General features: G+C 50.1%; 8 protein-coding genes across 8 annotated transcripts; 4 read left to right on the forward strand and 4 right to left on the reverse strand.

The window, feature by feature from the left end:
* Positions 1-26: 26 nt before the first annotated feature.
* On the forward strand, positions 27-732 carry FTJAE_4964 (nucleolar 12; the record flags this gene model as incomplete). Its single annotated transcript, XM_037351422.1, has 2 exons — positions 27-239; positions 307-732. 2 exons carry the CDS (start codon positions 27-29, stop codon positions 730-732), a joined length of 639 nt encoding a protein of 212 aa, XP_037207973.1.
* A 278-nt stretch (positions 733-1010) lies between these two features.
* On the reverse strand, positions 1011-1711 carry FTJAE_4965 (TPM2-tropomyosin; the record flags this gene model as incomplete). Its single annotated transcript, XM_037351423.1, has 3 exons — positions 1011-1173; positions 1274-1578; positions 1694-1711. The coding sequence occupies 3 exons, from the start codon at positions 1709-1711 to the stop codon at positions 1011-1013; spliced, it is 486 nt and encodes a 161-aa protein (XP_037207974.1).
* Positions 1712-2178: 467 nt separating this feature from the next.
* On the forward strand, positions 2179-3535 carry FTJAE_4966 (uncharacterized protein; the record flags this gene model as incomplete). Its single annotated transcript, XM_037351424.1, has 2 exons — positions 2179-2392; positions 2451-3535. The coding sequence occupies 2 exons, from the start codon at positions 2179-2181 to the stop codon at positions 3533-3535; spliced, it is 1299 nt and encodes a 432-aa protein (XP_037207975.1).
* A 1366-nt stretch (positions 3536-4901) lies between these two features.
* On the forward strand, positions 4902-8802 carry FTJAE_4967 (histone-lysine n-methyltransferase H3 lysine-4 specific; the record flags this gene model as incomplete). The annotated part of the gene is made up of 3 exons (XM_037351425.1): positions 4902-5585; positions 5665-8647; positions 8699-8802. The coding sequence occupies 3 exons, from the start codon at positions 4902-4904 to the stop codon at positions 8800-8802; spliced, it is 3771 nt and encodes a 1256-aa protein (XP_037207976.1).
* An 825-nt stretch (positions 8803-9627) lies between these two features.
* FTJAE_4968 (apoptosis inhibitor ilp) lies at positions 9628-10311 on the reverse strand (the record flags this gene model as incomplete). The annotated part of the gene is made up of 2 exons (XM_037351426.1): positions 9628-10233; positions 10291-10311. 2 exons carry the CDS (start codon positions 10309-10311, stop codon positions 9628-9630), a joined length of 627 nt encoding a protein of 208 aa, XP_037207977.1.
* Positions 10312-16385: 6074 nt separating this feature from the next.
* FTJAE_4969 (glutamyl-trna synthetase) lies at positions 16386-17062 on the reverse strand (the record flags this gene model as incomplete). The annotated part of the gene is made up of 2 exons (XM_037351427.1): positions 16386-16791; positions 16842-17062. 2 exons carry the CDS (start codon positions 17060-17062, stop codon positions 16386-16388), a joined length of 627 nt encoding a protein of 208 aa, XP_037207978.1.
* A 1592-nt stretch (positions 17063-18654) lies between these two features.
* FTJAE_4970 (uncharacterized protein) lies at positions 18655-19896 on the forward strand (the record flags this gene model as incomplete). Its single annotated transcript, XM_037351429.1, has 1 exon — positions 18655-19896. The coding sequence occupies one exon, from the start codon at positions 18655-18657 to the stop codon at positions 19894-19896; it is 1242 nt and encodes a 413-aa protein (XP_037207979.1).
* Positions 19897-20983: 1087 nt separating this feature from the next.
* FTJAE_4971 (uncharacterized protein) lies at positions 20984-21904 on the reverse strand (the record flags this gene model as incomplete). The annotated part of the gene is made up of 1 exon (XM_037351430.1): positions 20984-21904. One exon carries the CDS (start codon positions 21902-21904, stop codon positions 20984-20986), a length of 921 nt encoding a protein of 306 aa, XP_037207980.1.
* Positions 21905-22809: the final 905 nt, after the last annotated feature.

Consider the following 22809-nt stretch of genomic DNA (forward strand, 5'->3'; position numbering starts at 1 on the left):
CACGACTATCGTGCACATAAGCAATCATGTTCGCCAAACCCAGACCCAAAAAGAGCATTCTGCCTCCGCCATCCAAGAAGCGAAAGATGACTTCTGCTGTCGAGGAGGTTAACTTCGACTTCGAGGCGCGACAGGAATATTTGACTGGTTTCCATAAGCGCAAGCAACAGCGTATCAAGAATGCTCAAGAAGAGGCTGCCAAGAGGGCCCGCCAGGAGAAGCTAGAATTGCGAAAACAGGTACGCCCAAATTTTCAGGCGAAATTACGACTTTCAATTTCGAATGGTACTAAATTATTCTACTTAGATACGAGAAGAACGAAAGCGCGATGTCGAAGAGCACGTCCAGACCGTAAACAGGTTATTGCAGGAGTCGGCAGCTGCTGGAGCAGTTGAGCAGGAATCTGACGAGGAAGACAGGGAGTGGGACGGTTTTCCTGATCAGCCAGAGCTGGATATTGTTGATCACGAAGAGGAGTACATCGACGAAGATCGTTATACCACTGTCACGGTCGAATCTGTTTCTGTGACAAGAGATGGATTACACAAACCCCAAGTCGACGACAAGGATAATGAGGAGGACAAAAAGGTTGAAGAACCGAAGGACGATCAAAAAGTAAAGTCACGACGGGAACCCAAGAAAAAGAAGAAGAAGTTCCGATACGAGACCAAGTTCGAGAGGCAGTTGACGGATAAGAAGCAGAGAATCAAGAAGGCAAAGAGGAGGGCATGATAAAGTACGTTGGAGCTCAATGGATTTGGACAACATAGAAGGATGTAAGAAGCGCACAATTTACAAAAGATACCCTTTGAGAAAAGCCAGCTTCAATCAGCTAGTAGTAGAAACGTAACATGACATGCGGCAACTGCTCCATTCGCTCATCTGACCAACACCTGGAAATACCTGCAACCAAGGCATCATACAACTGGACGAGTATACTGATGTCTGCGGACATGCTAACGAACATGGATCCTGCATCCGACGCGAGTGTTTGAAAGGTTGAGGATAAATTAGATGTTGCCAATCTCAGCCTGAAGCTCCTCCAGCTCCTTCTGGAGAGTGGTGTACTTCTGCGACATCTCCTCGTACTTGGACTCCCACTGATCACGCTCGTTCTCAAGGGCTTGCACCTTTCGCTCGAAGTGTCCGGCCTTGACGTCGGTCTGTCGGAGCCTGGAGAATCACTATGTCAGTCGTTGCATCATGTATGGTGCTCAAATTTGATGGTTGTGGAAATGGCGGTAAGGGGGCTTGCTGGGGGGTCTCAACGTACTTCTCGTTGGCCTCACGGAGTGTCTTGTCGGCATCCTCGGCCTCCTCCTCGAGGAGTTGCAGCCTTCGCTGAAGAGTTTCGTTTTGAGTACCGTGCTGCTGGCCCTCATCGGCGGCCTTCTTGAAATCCTTGACGGCGTTCTCAAGCTTCTCGACCTCGCCCTCGAGGAGGTTGTTCTTGTGCTGGAGAGAGGTGATTTCCTGCTCCTTTGACAGGTTCTCTTGCTCGAGAACCTTAACCTTGCTCTGGAGCTCCTCAACCTTTCCACTGGCCTCGTCGGCCTCCAGACGAAGCTGGTTCATTTTCTATCCACCATCGCCATATTAGCATGGGCCGACGACCGACGATAGTTTACCCCTCCACAACGGTTCCTTTTAGGTTGCCATGGCGGGGTAGCAAGGAACTTTTTGGTCAACTAACCTCCTTGATACGATCCATTTTGATAAGCGGCGAGAGGGTTGTTTAGATTGAAGAAAAGGCCAAAGTGAAACCGGCGATGAAGACAGAGGTCGTGTTGTTCGGATGTAAGATGAAGCGGTTAAGTACCTATCAAGAAAGGGGAGGAGTGATGCCCCTCCACAGCTGCCCCGGTGGAGGCCGCGTCTGAGTATAGCCCCATTGGCTTGTGGCGGTCGTTGAGGTGTGGCGCTCACATGCCGGCACTTTCCACTGTAAACTCAGGGAACATGCACCCAAAGATAGCGGTTGCCCCGCCAGCCAGCACAGACCGACCAAAACATCCCGGCCGTAAAGGTCCTGGCAGATGAGCAAATGACCCTTTCATCTTCCAACCGTAATTACCTCTTTGATTAATGAATTCAATGACGGGATCAACATCTGCCTAATTCTATCCCGGAGACAAGACAAAGTTATACTGAATCCTTGATTCGCTCGTAGTAGCCATCATGTTGGCGGCGCATCGCGACCAAGAGAATCTGGTCGTTAGCCAGCAAGTTCCGACCAAACAGCAACACAATACACGATTTCCAAAAACACCATCTCGATTTCCTCAGCATGATGAGAATGCTCCCACAGCCTTTACTGGCAAAACCGGACTGGGTGGAGTAAAGACGCTGAACAAAGGCAATGGAACACGACAGGCCATGGTCACCCCAATGGGTACGCATGATTCTTTCCAGGACAAAGAACAATACGCTAATTTGAGATGTGTTATCAGGTACCCAGAATCGAGCTCCTCTGGGCAACAAGACCACCAATGCCAAGGCTAAGAACGGACAGCTTGGTGGTGTTAAGAACATCATCCAGGGTATTGAGCAAACGCAACTCAAGCCCACGGCACAGAAGCCCAAGCAGCGATCAGTGGATCTTGCACCTCTCGAGATTCGACTCAAGGAAGAACAGAAGCCCATCGAGCCACAGGAAGAAGAACCGGAATATGCCCCGCCGAAGCCCAAGGATCTCCCATATGAATCGGACTGCTTCCCTAAAGATATGCTGACCCTCGAGGGTTTGAAGAAGGAAAATATAATGAAGGGGTACTATCAGCATTTCTACAACCCAATCGATGATGATGGCGTCTCGCTTCAAGACCGGGAGTTTGCAGAGACAATGAAGAAGGTTGCTGCCAAGGCGGAGGAGAGAAACAAGCAAGAGAGGGCAGCTTTAACCTTCAACGCTGACGATCTTTCAGACACCGAAGTGCAAATCAAGGCACCAGCACCAAAGGCTACTATTGCGGACTCAGAGCGGAAGGCCAAAGGCATCCGAACCAAGCAGCCTTCGAGTCTGGCATCAAGGCGCGCTGCCTCTGCTTTGTCCATCCACTCAGACGCCAGTAGCAACAGCAAGGCTTCGAGTGTGGCACGAACAACAAAGATTCGAAAGCCTCTCACCTCTTTGTATCAGAGCAAGAAGCCTGTCGTCAGAAATGCGGTGCCTGCCAAGACATCGGCTGCAGAGAGTGCTACTGGCGTTGCTGCATCCCGAACCACTATCGGCTACAACCGAGGTAGATCAGCATCCTCAATGGTCAACGCTCAACGTCGCGGGCCTACGGCACCTGTTGGAACACAGCGTGCTGTCAAGCCCGTCGAGACAGTCAACTCTCTTCAGTCTGATCTTACCATCACCCCAGCTCGTCTCCGTCAGGCGGTAAAGCAGCAGCAGGAAGCCAAGCCGAGACCTCAGTTCATGTCTATCTTCGATGAGGATGGAGATGATGATGATCTCCCACCTCTGAGCCAACCGCTTGACATCTCTGACGATGAAGAGGAGGAGTTTGAGCTGAAGCTGAACTTTTAAGCCATCATCTTGTACTGTTAAAATATTTGGCGTTTGGGAAGACGCTTGTCGCGATATTAATATGGGCGACGAGACGGAGTTTGGAAGGTTCTGGATTGAGAGGTCGCAATGGCCGTGCTTTCTTTTATGTCTGTATGCCAGATGGTTCAAATCGAAATATTCACATGGATCAATTTGTTAATGACTTGACCTGACTTGTACTTTGATATGGTTTTCGAGGCACGTTTCCACAGCTGTAAAGAGTCTTGGCGTGCATGTGAAATGGTACAGGTTAGCTATGATGAAAACATTATCTTCTAGCACAATAATTTGGCAAGCTGCATCTGGGATATCACGGATTGATGCTATTTGCGGTGTTTCTCTTGACAAAAATTCATAAAAATATGTTGTCTTGCCTTTGTTTACCGGGAATAATCTCTTTCATCTTTGTTTTTTCGACCAGATGGAATCCTTGGGACAAAGGCCTCGCTTTCATGCATGATGACATCTCCCTTGTTTCCAAATAAGGCACCTTGTAAGCGAATGGTTCAAACAACGGTGAACAAGGTACGGACATATAAGATGAGGTACCGCATTGGTTATGACAAATGGACACTGAAGCCCAATGCCAAAGCGCGAGGGAGTTTGCAGCAAAATAACGGACAACCCGATTCATCCAATCCAATAACTACCACCCGAACCTAAGTCCACTGACGCGGTGCCAGTGCCAGTCCGATACTTGAAGTCTTGTGGGACGCGTTAATTGGCAACCAAACACTAACCCACCCACCCACCAACCGTGTATCAATCCAAACACAACATCCAATCAAAAGCTGCAAGAAACCTCCAAGCCACTCAAACTGTGGCTGGGCGATCCTCTCATTTGACACTGGACCTTACCGCTACGCTAGAAGTAACTCACTCTACTCATCCCTGAACCAAAAGTCAAAGCAAAGCAGACCGAAGCGAACGTCAACTTCCTTGGTTGTCAGCCATTTTTTCTCATTCTCCCACCAATTTCCCCCCCTCGTTTCTCTCGACACTCTGGACATAGCTATCCCTCATCGCGACCACCTTTGTCGCGCGCATCAACCGTTTGAGTCAGTCTGCTTGTTTACGCTCTGACGACTTTTTCTACTCCTTTACTACTCGTAGAGTCGGTCGGTGACGCCGCTCCGCCACATTCAACCTCAGCATCCCTCGGTCGCGTGAAGCATTTCTCTCACCTCCAATCTCTTCAATTTCATCGCTACGCTGCTCAAAACAACCTGTCTGGAATCGCCGCGAGACAGACTTTATCCCACCGTTAGGTGTACACTCAACGCTTCAGTTTAAGGATATCATGGTAAGAGCACGGGGGAAGAAGTAGGAAGAGCGCATCGTCACGATGACTCGCCCGCCAGGCGCGAGCTTCGCGCAATTCTTCCCCACCGCTCCAAAGGTAAAGGCACAGTCCCAGACTCGTCCAGACCTCAATAGAGATCGCGAACAATCCAAACCTGGGTCGACACCGGCCTCTATGACCGGCGCCTGCGACCCTACATCAACATCAGCTGCGTCAGACGCAGACGCGAATCCTGGCCAGAACGGCACTGTTTCATCGTCGGATACTATGCCCGCACAGCCCGAAGATACAGAATCACCATTCACAGACATTCCCAGCACTGTCGACTCGGCTAGCTCATACAGTAGCACGGCCTCATCAATATTTAGCACAACCGCCCGCCACGGTGCCGCGGCAACTTCAGCTTCGTCCCGTATTCCCACCTCGAGCCTTACTCCCATCGCTTCCAAAGATTCTCCCAACTCATTGGCTTCGGCCACCACAAAGCCAGACATGTCTACATGTCTGACTGCCGATCGGGCCGCGAGACAGTCCTCCCGAAACTCACCCGCCGTTGGTTTTAATGGCTCGATATCAGACGGACTCCTTCCCAATGAGCGCATTCCGGCTCGAGATCCCATGCCCTCCGTCAAGGGCCTCAAGTGCACCTATGATCCGCTCCTCGATCGAGTACACAATAAGAGCGTCAGCAAGAACGCGAAACCGACATACATGGAGTTCGGTCGAGTACGTATAACTATAAATATCCCTCCCTAGGGGGGGCGTCATCTTTGGTGAAAGACTCATGGCTAATGAAAATGATTAGGACGATGACGCCCCCCCTAAAGACCCTCGACTGGCCAAGTCGGACGGTCGCCTCGGTTATATCAATACCGATTACTACCTCCCTAAATCGCGTTTGCGAACAGCACCCGAGAACATCAAGCCCTATCCCTATGATTCCAAGACATCGATTGGTCCTGGTCCACCCACGCAGATTGTAGTGACGAGGTACAATCCGCTTGTTCCTTTCAGCAAAGTGACGGCCATTTTTGCCACCTTTGGTGAAATTGCAGAGAGCAGCAACAAGATGCACCCAGAAACTGGCAGCTATCTTGGATTTGCGACAATCCGATATCGGGACTCTAAGCGAACTGACCGACCTCCCGTCTCTGCTATGGAGGCAGCTCGCCGAGCTGTACGGACTCGAGGCATTAAGGTTGACGCCGACATTGTCCGTGTAGAGTATGATGCGGAAGGGCGCAGAAGCCGACGTATGCTGGAAGAACACCTCAAGAGAGAAAAGGAAAAGCTTGAGAAGAAGGAACAAGAGCGACTTGCTCTTGCAGCCAAAGCTCCTCCGACTGGTCCCAAGTCTGGAACCGCTCCTGTCTTCACCAGACCTCCCCCAACCGCTCCTAAGGGTCCCTCAGCACAGCGACAACCTGTAGTCTCGAGCGCACCACAACTCTCTCTAACTCCCTCGCAACAAAAAGGTCTCAATCTCGAATCTTCAAACCTTACCCAAAAACTCGCGGACGATCCATATATTTACGTTACAGGCGATAGTGTCCCAGTACTACCAAGTATTCTTCCACACATGAAGAAACGGCTCAAGAATTACGGATTTGAAGAAATCCGAGTCGATAAGTCGGGCTACTTCATCGTGTTCCGCAATTCGTTCACCGGGAAGTCAGAAGCTGAGCGATGTTTTCGCGCTGTTAACCACACCGAATTTTTCAATTATGACATGACCATGCAATTATGCCTACCTCGTCCCCACCGAGATGGCCCCTCGAGTCACCGACGATCCAGTGCAAGCCCAGAGCGAAAAACAAATCCCGAGCCCCGATATCGCGACGAGAAGGAAAGGCGGCGAAGAGAAGAGGAAGCAGACCTTGAAGAGGAGAAGAAGCAAAGAGCTAAGAACTTTGATCCGGTGATCGAGGCTGTGGAGGTTGTTAGACGTGAGATGACAGAACATCTGATTCGACACATTCGCACCAAGGTTGCCGCACCAGCTCTCTCGGATTTCCTGGATCCTGCCAACCATGCCGCTAAGCGCCGGAAGTTGAACATTGAGCATCCTGATGATTTGCAGGAGATGGCCAGTGTCGAAGATGGCAATGACAGCTCACGTGTAGGAACTCCCAACTCCCGAGCTGATCCAATTGAGCGACCAACCGGTCGAATTGCACCTAAAGCTCTGCCGAGAATTCGCAAAACCAAGGTCAAGCAAAAGAACGCTTTTGTTGACCCCTTCGCGCGAAAACGGCCACCTGTTGCTCGGAATCCCTTCCGTTCGCTGCATCACCGTCTCAGAGGCCTTGATAGTGATGCCGAGTCCGATGACGACACGGACACTCGTACGCTGTTGGCGCGTGAGACAGAAGAGGCTGAATCGCGACCTCGCAGCCGGATGAGCACTGATGACGAGGCGTCCAAGGATGACTTTGTGCCATGGGAGCAAGGCGAGGACGATTCTATGACCGAAGCCAGCTTCGCCATAGCAGATTCTGCTCATTCCAGAAAGCGGAAGTTGGCAGAATCAGTGGAATCGGCTTTCAAACGTCAAAAGAAGTCTGATGAGGAATTGTTTGGCGTTAGGCTCACAGCGCTTGGGTCTGGATTTGAGACGCGCGAAGGCTCTGCGGACATAATACCCGAACCAGAAACAGGTGACGACATTGACAGTCGAATATCCCGATCCGAAACGCCAGTTTCAGTCGTCGGTAAACCTCTGAAGAAACGACCATCCAGGGCAAAGAAGCCAAAGATTTTTGAGGAGCTCGAGGCTCAGGACCTTCGGGCGGAGACAGAGTCTCAACGTGACGAGGAGGAAGCTGTGGGACCTCCAAAGGCTAATGCTAAGAAGGCTGTAGCGATCACCGAAAAGCCCACCGCAAAAGAGGTTGTCACGGAGAAGTATGACGAGAAACTCTTGTCAACAGAACCCTTAACTCCTGCACTGGCGCTACCCGATGGCGCCAAGCCTGATTTACCACTCTTTCAAGGACTGGCAATTGGTCAGAGCGATATACCCGATGTCTCCAAACTTTCCAGAAGGTTCACTGCAAAGGACATCGGCAACCCAGAGTTGTGGCTATGGACCCGTAACCGCATCAGGGAGCTCAACTCTGCCAACAGGACGTTGGATTCTCCGGTCACCATCGGTGGCTACTATGTACCGAACCCTACTGGCTGCGCACGCACGGAGGGTGTCAAAAAGATTCTCAACTCTGAAAAGTCTAAGTACTTACCTCACCATATCAAGGTGCAGAAAGCAAGACAGGAGCTTGAAGCCCGCAACAAGTCGGGCAAGGATGCAGCAAGAATCGCCATCGAAAAACAAGCTGCTACTGATAGTGAACGAAACAAACGCGCTTCCAACCGTCGCTACGTGCAAGACCTCAACGACCAAAAGAAAACACTCGGCCAAGACGCCGATATCTTCAAATTCAACCAGCTCAAGAAGCGGAAGAAGCCCGTCAAGTTTGAGCGCTCAGCCATCCATAACTGGGGTTTATATGCTATGGAGAACATTGCCAAGGATGACATGATTATTGAGTATGTCGGAGAGCAAGTTCGACAGCAGATTGCCGAGATACGCGAGAACCGATACCTTAAAAGTGGCATTGGAAGCAGTTACCTATTCCGTATCGACGACAATACTGTCATTGACGCGACAAAGAAGGGTGGTATTGCGCGTTTCATCAACCACAGTTGTGACCCTAATTGCACTGCCAAGATCATCAAGGTCGAGGGAAGCAAGCGCATTGTCATCTATGCGCTGAAGGACATTGCCACGAGTACGTATTCCCCCTTTCGTAGTCACTGACACTATGCTAACAAACATACAGCCGATGAACTGACGTACGATTACAAGTTTGAGCGTGAGTACGGTAGCCTAGACCGCATTCCTTGCCTCTGCGGCACAGCGAACTGCAAGGGCTTCCTCAACTGATACTACTATAATACCTCTAAATTTTGTTTCTTTTTGCAAGTCCTTTTTCGTCGTGCATTTCAACTCTTGCATCATGCTACTACTATTGGCACCACACCGTCTGTGGGCACACTACCCCTGAAAGCACAAAGACGCAAAATGTGCATTGGGCCGGGATCCATTTCATCATGGCGTTGGGAGAGAAATTGGGTGTGGTACTCATGGCTCAGAGAAAGCTCGCTTGGTCAACCCATATGGGTTTTGGGGATGAAGATACTCACGTATAGTGGGCGGAATGCTTTGCGCTGCTTTTGCAGTTTCGTTCTATCTTATAAAGTCGACGGAGAAAAGGGACCTGGACTTTTGTTTTACTACCTGAAGATGAAAAGGAAAAGGGGGGTACTCGAGCTTTCGTGAGGCGTTCAACCGGCCGGTGCTAGGGTTTTCTACCTTGATCTTGGGTCGGTTAGGATCAGTGACTGCCGGGCTGATGCTACTGTATATACCGAGCCAACTCAACACAGATAGATGCGGAGTTTATGTAACTCTGGCGGAAGGAAATGAAAGATGACAGCGGACTCAAGAAGGCCTGCATGTGAGAAGAGTCCAAAAACGGTGAATTGGCATCGCTATGCTAGCAAGGGCTAAAGTGTAGGTGCTGATTCCCTACCTTACCCCTTAATCAAAGTAATTCGACTATCTACTTGCTTTCTTCCTTTAATAGTGAGTTTCGTTCCATATGCTGAGTTTAGCATCGTATCCAGTCCATCTATCATATGCCCGGAGCGGCTGCCTTTTACCATAAGCCAGTTGTAAGATATGTGCTTGTAAACGTCCCCCATATGATCAGTCACGTTCTTTCTTAACCGTGACAAAATGCTCGCTGAGATCCGGCGGAGCCCTCGGCCCAAGCATCCAGTCTTGCATTGCGAGCCATTCGCTCCAGTTGGTTTCAGCGGCCTGTATCTCTTCCTCGGTGACGTTCTGTAGCGGTCTCAGAAATGGGACCGTTTGCCCATCGTCCATATCATATTGAGTTTTGACTCTCAGCCAGTTATCACTCTTAGCGGCAAACATGTAGTTTCTGCGCTCACTCTCATGAACCCGTCCAATTCCGAGCGCCCAATCGTCGCCAAAGAATCCATGGAGAACGGCGGGCGTATCGAATCCTGTCACTATGAGACGGCGAATGTAAGGAATGAGAGTGATTGAGGTAGATCCCAAGGGTAAACTTCCAGGGACTGACCCTCTGGAGGAAGATGAAGATGAAGGGGGCCCATTGCGCGTCGGTGTTAGAGGATGTAGGTTTCCTTTTTGGAAAGGGAGGAGAATGTTGACGCAAGCAGCAACAGTTTGAACTGCTGGGCTATACTGAGCATGATCAATAAAGTACCGAAGACAAGATAGGAACTTGGGATGCCATTCGAAAATGTCAAACTGGTCTTGTTGGAACTACTAATATGTTAGTTTGGTACTAAGTTTTGGAGGCTTGGTAAGCAAACCACGTACGACTGGAAACTGTGTTGACATAATGGCCGAATGTAAGAATTATTTTATGACTGGTATGAGGGCAAGGCACCTGTTGTACTGAAGACTTGGGTAGTGATAAAATTCAGGGGGGCTCGGAATCGTGATGGTTGCAGAAGACGAAGCGTCAAAGACGTAGGCAAAGCTAAGAGCGACTGTCTCTCGTCGCCAAACTACCTCACACTGAAAAAGGTCGGCCCTCAGAAACACCAAGTCACAGCCCTCATAAGAATTTCAGGGTCCAGAAGAAGATGATGACCCGATAGCGGGTACCTGAGTTCACTTGGCAACAATTCGTTGAATTGAACTGCGTTGAAACAGAAGGGCCCACGAGAAGATCGGCAGTATAAGTCTGGACTGGCAGAGACTAGAGAGAGTTCCACCACTTGAAGTAATGAGGAGAAGGCGGATATGACTTTGATGGGGCGCGTAGTGTAGGTAATCTGAGATAGGTACGGATACAGTAGGATAGTCGAAAGAATAGATGAACTAGAAGTCCTGAGTTGGTGATTGGCTGGTCGAAGCACCGGGGTTCTTGAGTGGGTTGTATGGGCCCGGTGTAAGTCGACAATTAATGAGGCCGAGGACGACGAGCTAGGCGAGTGTCGCACGGTGATATTTCGACTTGACTTGGCTTGATTTGTACTGTGCTGCACCTCCAAATACGTCGGTATACAAGGTAGGTAGGTATATATGCTGCTTCAAGTCAGAGGCTGAAGTAGTCAAAACACATCAATCAACGATTTGTAAATCTTGACCTGATATGGTATGTAACAAATATGATAATAAGCCTTCTGAGATAGCAGTAGTTCATGCAGTAGGAGATTTGCTGATCGAGCAAACAACCATTGTATGTAAGGTGTTTGATGGATGTTGGTAGAATGACAGTGGAGACCAATCGCAAAGGCCTAGGACCTAGGTCAGGGTAGATAGGTATATTGTTTTTATCAGATGGTTGGGTAATTGGAGAGGGAGATGGGAATACAAGGTGCCAGCGGATGATGTGACAAAAACATGAATAAAAATAGAGTATGTAAGCACACGATGGAGCTTCGGTTGTTTTTCTTAAGTTGTGCTGATCAACCACAAACAGCCCGATAGATACAAGGAATGGGATGCAGAGAGCAATAGAGGAAATGAAGTAGTAGGTAAGGTAGGATATATAAGAAGCAGGAAGGGTCTGGGCAGGTATTATATTTCCGGGTAAAAGGCAGGCATACCGAGTGTATTAGTACCTTCCTTGCCTCAAATTGTAACGCTACAAAGAAGCAATAACAGATGGGAAGTCATGGGTCAAGGTTGAGGCGAAAAAGTGGTCAATCAACAGGAGGATGTACTGAGGTAGAAGAAGGAGGTAACAGGAAGGACCAGAGGCAAGGTAAGGCAAAGAAAGGGTAAGGTGAGGTTGGTTCTCCTTCCTCCGTCCATCCATCTCAACCTAAACTTAATTTATAATAGTCAGTCGTACTTTCCTACATACATACGTAACCTCCGCATCCAATGTGTAAGGTAGGGAAGGTTAGGTACTTGCTGTACCTTACAGGGCAGTTAGGTACCTCTCAGCCTGCCACACCCTCCATTACACCCATTGGATACCTATTGTTTCTCTCAAAATGCCCATTTTTGACCTTGGAACCAATGCCCAGTCAGGCCGAAACACAACTAAACTTTGCAGGGTGAGTGATGAGTTGAGGTTAAGTGACAAGTGATCAGTGCTAAGCGAGCCTCTAAGTTAGCAGCACCTCATCCTTGTCTCGGTTGTCTCAACTCTCTCAACCCCCCCTGCCCCTGTACAAACCTCACTTTTCTTCTTCAGCGGGAGGGAGCAGCATCATTGAGCCTGGACACTGACTGCTACATGCATGCACTAACGAGACTAGACTATACTGGATTGCCCGTCATTCACTCACCGACAAACTTCATTCGAGGGACTGTACGGTATCCCAGCGCCCTCCAAAACCACCGATTCGATACCCTCTGTCTGGCTCTGGGGCAGACCCCACGCCTGTCCGAGTCTAGCTGTGGTGCTACTGCACAGCTAAGCTGGAAAGGAACCTCTTTTTCCGCGTCCGCAGAGAGGTACTGTACAGAGAGTAACCAGTCTGCTCGGTACAGAAGGCGACACATATCAAAAATGAGGCTCTTGACAATTCGAGCAGGAGAACGAACCATTGAAGCCACTTGCTATCACAATCCGCAATTAGAACTATTTCACGACAACCTCGTCATGCCAATGGTTGCACAAGCATGCGCACACACGCTCATTCAAGCACATCAAGCAATCGTCATGCATCCAACGGTACTCCCTCGGCTGCCGCAGCCCTCACCAAGTTCCAAGTACTCAGTCCCGGTCGATCGACTCCCGTGCACGGGAGACCGGCGCCCACTCACGATAGCGCAGGTGTGGTGCAGGTCCCTTGCAAACCTGTGTCTTGCTGTTCACGCCCCTGTTCTTGTTAACTGCGTGTCATCGTCCGTGGCCCTGTAGTATCCATCCATACCTGGTTGCTGTTCCTTGGATGGACCTGACGGCGTTCCCGTCAAACGCGCTTGGATATCTAACTAAATTCTTTAGCCCATTCACTGGTCTGTTATCTCTGCTCGCCAACTGCGCTAAGAATCGCCGACTTGAGTTCAATCCCTAAGTTCATGAGAGCTTATTCTCTGCCGTATACGAAAATCTTCGTGCCGTGCCTCTTTCTGAAGCCCCGGTCTCTCCCTCTATGCTGTCTCCACCCCCGGCGCAGATCAAAAGCATGAGCGGTCTTCATGTGTATTTTAATATTACTCAACAAAGGTGATGGTTGGCCCACGAGACCTCCTCAAGTCCAAGACATTTAACGGGGGCCTGGAAAGAGTCTTGTCCGCTAATGCATCGTTCCCTCTTGTTCTAGGATCAGAGCTGAGGCGCAACAGGGGTCTAAAGCTGATTCCAGCAACTTGGTTGGTCAATCCTCACATCTTTAATGTCTTTTCCAGATTGATAGGGGCGCGGACCTCACGACCCAGTTCTACGGTTCTTAGCTGCCGGTTCTCTCACAAACTAATGACAGCTACTCCGTACAGCCACCAGGTTGCCTCAATCTGGGAACCACCCACCCGGTGTCAGTTGACTCGACGAGAACAATATCGATAGCCTCAATGAGGGTCCAGACGGCTCGGGCCAGCATCTCTGCCACCGTGCCCGACACCATCGAACCGTCCTATCGGCCATCAGTTCTCATCCACAGGAAATATATACTCTAGAGGGCCGAGGCCCACCAACATCACAAGTAGACGGTAACAATACAGACATTTGAGTGACAGCGGGATGCACTCCGCCAAAGGTCATAAAAAGCAAACAAGGCGATGGCACCTTTCAAAGAAGACCAGGGCCCAGTCCATGGGATGACTTAGAGAACCCCACAGATGGCACGCAATGGATGCCGACACTCTTACTCGGCATGACTCGTGCCGGACCTTGCATTGTAACGATACAGAGGAACGAACAATCAACCCACAAAGTGCAACGCTGTTATGGCTCCTAGGATCACGATATCATTAGACGATATGCGGACTGGCGGGCAACAGACCCATCACATACTTCCCAATCACTACGGCCTGAGAAAGGATTGTTTGTGGGTCTGGCTCAGCTCCCTCAACTACAGCTTCAGTACTCATGAGGGTCAGGCTACATGCTTCACTTGGCATTAGTCGAGTGTATGTATTCCTGATGGCCGACCTGTGAGGGAGCCACTAATGATAGCGATTCCAAGACAACTCCTTTTGATACAGCAGCTCTACTACATGATCGCTCAACTTTTCCCAGCTCAGTCCCAGCAACGGACTGAAAGCAGATGGGTGCAGGTTCTGGACCTCCCAGGAATTTCCAACCTAGGGGAACGACCCTGAGTGCAGAGCTTGGCCGCCCGGTTAAAGCTGAGGAGTATGCAAGCGATGTGTGCCTCCAACTGTTCTGATTGGTTATCAAACCCTGGCAGTTCCAGGTATTCAAAGTGATTGAAATTGGCAGCACCCAACAGTCTCAGAGAGTTCAAGATTAGATCTGCAACTCTGCTCTGGCGGCTCGGTTACCATTCCTTCGAGCAACCCCTATCAACAGGGTGGAGAATGGGTGACACAGTTTTCAGCTGTGACCTTTACAACACTGTTTCGATCTTGGGTCCCGAAAGCAATGTCAAGTCTGTCGTGGTCCAGAAACCCCAAGACATGTACATGTGGCCATCAGATCAAGTCGGTCCGGCGAGGGTAGTACGACTGCACTTGTGTAAGCGATATAACTTTAAAACCGCTGTTCACGGGTTAAACGCTATCATATCATATATATTGAGGCTGTTTGGGCCACGCATGATGGTCCACAAAACCACTACAATTGTCCTGATAACGATTGATTGAACGGTTTGTGTTTGGAATCGGCTGAAAAGCTGTAGGGTTACAGCACATTGCAACTCTCGGGCGAGCCATTAAGACGACATGCCTAATTCGGAGTGGCAATCGGATATATTTTGTCAAACTACCGACCCAAGGGTTTGACAGCCTCCCTTGCCTTGCCCTGGAGGGTACGATGATGTGACAGCTGGAGCGGCGTGAGTTCAGTGTCTTGATGGACAAAAGTCATTTAGGGAATCCAACGAAGCGTTAGATCAAGCCATATCATAGTGTAAAGACTTGATGGGTGAACGTGCAGCTTTACGTCAAGGGCAAAATTATGCGCCACTCTCCTACACACATACTGCAGTTTTGAGTGGAACCAATCATACATACATATCAAGAGGGTACTTGGAGTTGGACAATTCTCCTCTCAATGCAGCAAGCTCCTGCACCTGACATCATTGCAGATTGCAGAGAATATGGCCTTGTTGATCAAATATGTTTTATCTCGGAGCAATCATGTAAGAAGCCGAGAGCCTCAACTGTCAATTGTCTTCCACAAAGACTTGCCCTGCCTACGGATGGTGGGTGTTCCGCGCCCAGGTCGGTTAGCGAGACACGAAACACGAAAGAGAGAAGAGAAAACATGGGGCGCATGAAGGTTCCAGTAGGCTGGGAACATGATGAAAGAAAGGGAGGATCATGTTTGTGCGTGATCGAGGACACACCGGATCTCTTGTGCTACCGGTCGAAAGCATAAGTCGAACTGATAGATCAAATGTCATGTCACACGAGCCACGAAATGATTGATGGTCAGAGGAGACAGATGCACAGCCGTAGGGCTGGCGGGTGACGGATGACGGATGACGGCTAGCCGCAGGGATCCTCCTATCGAGTCGTGTCTAACAAGCTAGGAAAAGAAACGAAACGAAACCATGAATCAAAAGGTGGCTGGCAAACATGACGGTTCCTTGGCTTCCGTCGCAGCAAACGCCACAACAGGGGTAGCTCTTGGGGTGACACAAACACCCGTTTCTTACCAAGATCTGCTGCCCCTGTTGAAATGATCTGCTGCCGTCGCAATGTCTCGGATCGGTAATGGGTCCCGGGGCCGAAATATCACGGACATGTCAAGTGCAAGGCTTGCATGGCTTGCATGCTCAGTCTCGTCACAATCCTGACGATCCATACAACACAGCACAATACTGGCCCTTCTCCTTATCTCGTCGGACTTTGTGAGACAGCATTTTAGGGGTTCTTGCTGTCATCGATTCAACTATCTTCGCTTCACAATACAATACAATACACTACACTCCATGGAACCAATATGAGGCTCGGCTCCCCCTTGGATCAACGTAATGCAAGGAGGGTGGGATATGATACTCGAGGAATTGTACGGATACCGTGCGTCGTGGATCTAGTGCATCTTGGCAAGTCTCTACGCCGCTCATGTGCTTGATCTCGTTCGTGCAGGATCGTGACATAATTCACTGGGCTTCTCCCAAAGATACAGTACTGCAAGTTCTCCTTGGGTGCTTGGCAAGCCTGCCACATCTCGAATTGGAAACAGTACAGCCTGTCCCAAATATGCTAGTACGTAAGTCTTGTCTCGGCAAACTCGAGTGAGTAAACTGCCAAGGTGCATGTTCGAAGCCTACTGTAGTGTGTGTAGTGTAGTGTAGTGTACTTTACTGTATTGTACTCGGTTAGCCAGCAAGTGCCTTTCCTATCAGCTCCTTGGCCCGGTCGCTGTGGTTCATCTCGAGGGCCAGCTCCCGCCCCCTTTCTCCCATCTTGCCCCATGTCTTCTGAAGGATGCCTATCATCTTTGCCTCGTCCAGATCCGACTTCTTCTCAAAGTCGTCAAACTGATCGTCGAGAAAGACCAGGCATGCAGTGTCCTCAAGGACCTGTGTCTCTTCGTCCGCCTTAAGGTTCTCCTTGCGTATCAGGGCAGCCACTCGGGCGCGGTCCTCCTCGGGGATGGGGGGTTGAATCTCTGGAGAGGCAAGGAGCTCGGCAACTTGAGTGGCGGCTTGGGCCTTGAGCTTTGCTCTCCAAGTCAAGTAGCCGGGACGAGTCATTGGGTAGCTACTTCGAGGGATCTCCCATCTGTGCATGTTTGTAAGCATTGGGACTCGGGAGGAGCTTCAGACACTTACCTTCGAAAGTGCTGTGCTCGACAGGCGAGCTGGAGAACGGGGCTGGCGTCGGGGCATCGGCGGGCGAGCCATTTGGTCATCTTTTGAGCGTAGTTGAGCTCGAATGGGATCGTGGTTCCATCAGGGGCTTCGACTGTCCTTGAATCTTGGGCATGAGCAGCGTCGATGAGCTCGAGGCCTCGGGCGTACTCGGCGGGGAGGGGAGGGAGATGTTCGGTCATTGTGAGGCCTTTGTGGATAGTCTGACACTGTCCAATTGTCTACTCGGATGCTGTCCTGGACACTTTGAGTGATTAGCGGACAGAAAAGAGTGAGATTCGAGAATGTATGGATAACTTTGAACTGTGTGTGATGAAGATGATAAGTCTCGGACGGTGTCGTGAGATGAGTCAGCAGCATTGGCAGATGTCCCATTGGATCTAGTGTGCGTGGGTGCTGTGCTCCGTGGGACTATCTCCGAGGACCACGGTCACATCATGATATGGGAACAACAATAGACGGTTTGACGTTAAGCTTTCACTTTCCATGCCGATTTAAGCAGCTGCTCTAGGGCAATGCAGCGTGTATACGTATAGCACCTTAGTTGGTTCCAGTTGTTCAGTGGGACAACTGCAGTGGGTTATTGTTCCATGTGCCAGTGACAATGTTCGAGCCCAGATGCAAAAAGCAGCACAAACAAGGAGATTCTGGCCTTCCATTGTACACTCCGTGTTCCCGGTATCCAATAGAAACAAGTGCATAGAGAATATAGGCCATTTCTCGTTCTAATATCGGCCTGTGGTCCCGTGCCCAGTGAAGGAAGCCCCCCTAAGCGTCAGACGGGCAATAAACTAATCGAGCAGTGCAGCACTGGCAGTGGCAAGCCAACTGTACATTGTTTCTGCACCTCGAGCACAGCCTAGAAAGTCTCTCATCTTGCATTTCGCAAGCGGCTGTGCTTGTTTTTCCCTTCTACCCTTACTCCTCATCACAGACCTTGAGTGTTTCCCTCTTCCTCAACATTCCCTCAGAGCAATACTGCATCTGCAAAGAACATATCTTGCAAAGGGAAGATAGTATCTTACTTTCTTCCCTCTCGTCGTTTTTCTTTTCCTTGCTATCATCACCCAGTCCGGTACTGGAACCTTTGCTATCACCATTCTTTCTTGATTCTTCCTTGCGAGGCAATACCTCGCTCGCTACTCATATCGAGGTATGCACAGGCTTGTCAGAGACTGTTGAGAATCGGTATTCACTTCTCGTAATAGTATCGACATCACACGGGCGCTGTGATAGACCCTTTGCTTCTGCGCCCTCGAAAACAGATCAACACACGCTCCCTACCTCTTCTCCCTAAGTGAACACACCACTCACTATTCATTCAAGGTATGCAGAGACTTGTTCAAGACTTATGAGCATAGCAAGTTAACTCGTAGTGACAGTATCGAGTCGTAGTAGATCCGTCGTTTCGCAACACTCAAGCACACGACCTCTTGATTCTGCTCTGCAGCACATATCAACTTCGCTTCTGGCCTCAAGGTATGTTCAAGGTCGATCGGAACTGGCAAGCACATGATACTCACTAACATTCGATGACAGTACTAGCATAAACGGGCAGTCGTAGTCAGTCCTTTGCTCAAGGCATTTAGACTCTACCTCTTTATTCAGCTTCGATGCTCTACACTTCTCGCTGCTCATCCTGAGGTATGCGCAGACTTAACAAGATAGGTCTGATGAGCGCCAAATTCTAATTCGTGGTAGAGTGTTAGCATCATCACCATTCGGACATACTCACATTCAGTCCTACCCCTGATATCAGGGCGTCCAGCAAATCATGCACAGGTTTCCCATTCCGCCGCCCACTTGGGCCGCATACAGACAGAACCAAGAATACTATGATCGTTTGTACCAAGGGCTCAGTGGTCCCTGGTATAACCCCAACACTGCCGTCCCCGGCTTCGTGGAGTTGCCAGGACATTCTGTGCCCCCACCCGCGACTGTCAATCAAGCATCGTCCTCTCAGCTCAAGCCCAAGGCTCGAGGCCGCCGTGTGACAATTGCCACTGCCAGTGATGAAGAGAATGGCGTTGTCACAGACACCGAGGGCAACATCACGGACAGATCCAACCCTGTCTCCAAGAGCAAGATGACTACCAAGGCGAAGGGAAAAGACAAGGCGGTTCAAACTGAGTCAGAGGACGAATCGTCTGCTGGTGAGACGTCAGTCCTTTCATCCGTCGCCTGCATTAAGGACCCCAAGTGGTCTCTTTCAGAAGACTGCCGCCTTCGCAGCATGAAGGAGGCCGGCGAGACTTGGGCTTTCATTTCGGGATCTCTCTGCAAGACAAAGGACGATGTCCGAGCTCGCTGGAAGATACTCCAGAGTCAGTTGCTTGCCAAAGACACTATCAAGGACACTGACACCGACAATGCCACTGAGGAGGTGTCTGTCGATGATACAACCGACGAAGACGACGGAAACGACGGAGACGACGAAGAGTCTGCTGAAGGCGAGGAAGACTCCGATGCAGACGACGAGAACTCTGATGACGATGAAGAGTCTGATGAGGAAGATGAGGACGATGAGGACGACGATGATGACGAGTCCGACGATGATGATGAAGAGTCCGACGAGTCTGACGAGGCCGACGAAGACTCTGGTGATGACACCAACAAGATTCCCAAGTCCACTTGCCACAGCAAGTGGCAAAAGGGTGAGATGAAGCATCTGCAGGAACACGTCTACGGGGCCATGTACCCTCCTCATATCTACCCGCAGCCCAACGCCCACTTGGTCAAACGAGACTGCGCCCTCCTTGCTACCATTGACAGCAAGTATAAGCGATCTCGCTGGCTCGAAATGCAGGCCAATTTCTACAACGTCACAGGGCAAATGGTTCCTCTTGTATCATTCAAGGCCAGATTCGAGCGCGCTGAGGCCGAGAAGACGGAGCGCTCCAAGACCCGCGAACTTGAGAAGCGGTTGAACAAGGTCGAGGACTGGATTGCGAAGCAGGAACGTGACAAGTCGGCCGACTCCGACGACACTGAAGATTCCGACGACTCGGATGAGTGATTCACTTCACTCGGATCACCCAACATCATGTCACGATAGGTGCGTTGCGTGAGTCTTTCTGACGGAATTCATCACAGAGTGACTCTCGACTGTTGCGAGTCTCTACACATAGAGACGAATATGCCTGGCCAAGACGATCGAGGTCTTGTTTCGTTATTGCTGTGCTTTTCTTGGCGTTCGGGGAGTAAAAGGATTAATTCGATAGATACCATCGTGATGGCTCAAGTTACGTTTTGGTAACTTAGACGGGGACAAATCTGAGACTCGGTCAATCATAGAAGCACTGCGAATTAGAGGAGAACAGAAAAATAATCAAGCCCGGGGGCAAATGTCCCAGGTATTTGTTTTAAGAAAAAAGTATCATGCTTGCTACCTTGGGGGTAGGTAAATCATCTATTAACTGCGTGCGCCCAGAAATGCAACCGACACCTGGGCTTAACATCAAACTCCTTTCTCTATTTTCGTAACTCGGTTCCATGCAGAACTAAAGCATAACCCGTAAAAGCTAAAATTTTGTACAATATCTGATGATAAATAAATAGGGCAGGGCAATAACCCAATGCAAATGCACACAAAGATACAAATAGTTGTGGGTATCAAATAACAGGACAGAAGTGAAATAAGACCAAATGCGCGCTGAGGACAGTGTAGGCTGGGCTCTGATGGGGGAAGTCAATTGTAAATCAGCCGGTTGGTAGGTATAATACCAGAAGATTTCAGCATCGCCTGTCTCCAGGTGATGTGCGTTCCGATCCTCGTGCCAGAGTCACCATGGGCGGGCTTTGCTGTTTCATCAGCAAGCTAGTACTGCCATGGCCTAATGCAAAATTGCGCTGTTCGTATCGATGTCTGAGATGCCCACAGGAATGTGATTTGATGTGGTGTTGCGGAACGGGCCGTTCAGCGTGAATCAAATTTGGAGCCCCTTTAGTGTGAGGTGACTTAGACCCAAGCCGTGTTTTTGCTCATCTCAGTCGGTGTCGCTCAAATTGCTTCGGGGTCGCTCGTCGAGACACCACAATTTTCTCGAGTTGTGACCAGTGTTTTGGACCGTGTTGGGTACTATGAGAAACTGGTCGTGCCCTCTTCAGATGGGGTTCTCCATTCCCGGAGGGGGAGTGGCTCTTGGTATGGGATTTTGGTTCACCGCTGGAGGTTTACGTAGAGTACCACTGGTGCCGAGACCACGTTTCATCATCTTGCCCAGGACCGTAACCAGCTCGCAAGCATCACTAAACATGTCATCGTCCATTCCCTCCGTGGCTTCGTATACTTCCGCGATAGTGTCCTTGGCGACTTTCCGACTTCCTTCAGCATCGTGAACACATTCGTATAAGAAGGCAGCATATTCAGTTTTGACCGAGAGGCGAAGAGAGTGAGAGCCCCAGAGCATCGAGTCGGCAAGCTGAATGGCCTCCTGAAAATGCTGTTTTGCCTCAGGAAGGTAGTCCTTGGCCGGGATGAGAAAGTTGGGCGATAACGTAAAGTTCTGATCTTCAAACCCCGGGGGAGGCAACACGGGTCCTCCTTCTAGGGGGTGAGTTGGTTGAACAGAGGAGGGCCTGGATTCAACTTCCATGTCGGCAGCGCGTCCCTTTCCCTTATCCAGGCGCGGTGTCAATACAGCAGTTACATCTGGCGTTTGTCTTCCCAAGTTCGAGACCGAGGGTGTGTTGCCAAAGAGAGCAAAAATATGCGAGAAAGAGGCACGAAGTTTGTAGGCGAGGACCTTGAGTTCGACATAATTGCCAACCATTGGTATGACATATTGTTCAAGCATTACCTTGCCCTCTCGGGAGAGCCATATGATGCGCAAGACGCGCCGTATCGCGTTAGGTGATGGCTCATAGTCAGGCCGGCGCTGCTTCTTTGCGGCAACAAGCTGCTCGGCAAGGTTGAGAGACAAGCCTAGAATCTTGAAGAGCATGCTGGCCAAGAGAGGATTGTCATTCTCGACAGCTTTGGCAAGCTTGCCGAGAAACTTCTGGTCGACTTCAGAGGACGCCATGCAGCTCAGCCAGTACGTTCAAGGTGAAACTTGGGTGTAGGTGGGCTAGACGTAAAAGGGTCCACGACTGAAACTAGGGACTTTGCTTTAGTTTAGATATATCGACTAGGGCGACAGAGGGGAGGGGCGACGAGGGTGGAGGGAACAGCCTCGCATATGAATCAAAGCACGGGTGTCAAGCGTCATAGACGACAGCAGGACATGCGACGAAAGAGAAGCAGGGAAATATGAGAATATGGAGGCAAAGAGAAGGAGGTTGGCTGAACTAACCGTTAACGAGCTCCACAGCTGCAGCAAAACGCACGGCGGGAACGACGCGAAGTGCGCGCAGGTCGTTGCAGCAGCTCGCACGATGCAGCCCGGATGAGAGGTAGCCAGAGCAAACTGGGATTCGTAAAGCAGAGCCTATTACTTGGTCTGTAGAGGGGCGACTCTACGGGGACGGCGAGCCAAGTTGAAGGCGCGCAAGACAGCTGGCAAGCTGTGATTGGGTCCGAAGCGTATTGGTGATTTTGACTCGGATTGCAGTGATTAGATGAGATTTGAAGATGCAGAACGCCAGCGTCAGGAGACGAACGAGTGACAGATGACGCTTAAAAGGCGCAGTATCGACCAAGGAAGCTTCCTGAAACCAATTGGCCTAATCCGAGTTGAGAGTCGAACTGTACGTGACGGCGCATACGCATGAACTGACAAGAACCCCGATGTTGATCAACTGCGGATTCTTCAACGTGCAATGACGACGAATAAGAAGCAGGTGAGTAAAACGCGAGATTGCGATTGAGGACCAAGGCCACGGGGACTACAATGAAAAGCTCGATAACAAACGAACGAGAGACTAGCAGCAGGAAACAAACGCAGAATTAGCGGCACCGAATAGCATGGCGGAAGAACGAACGACAGGA

This window comes from Fusarium tjaetaba (assembly GCF_013396195.1).
Source record: "Fusarium tjaetaba strain NRRL 66243 chromosome Unknown NRRL66243_c0000092, whole genome shotgun sequence".
NCBI classification, from domain to species: domain Eukaryota; kingdom Fungi; phylum Ascomycota; class Sordariomycetes; order Hypocreales; family Nectriaceae; genus Fusarium; species Fusarium tjaetaba.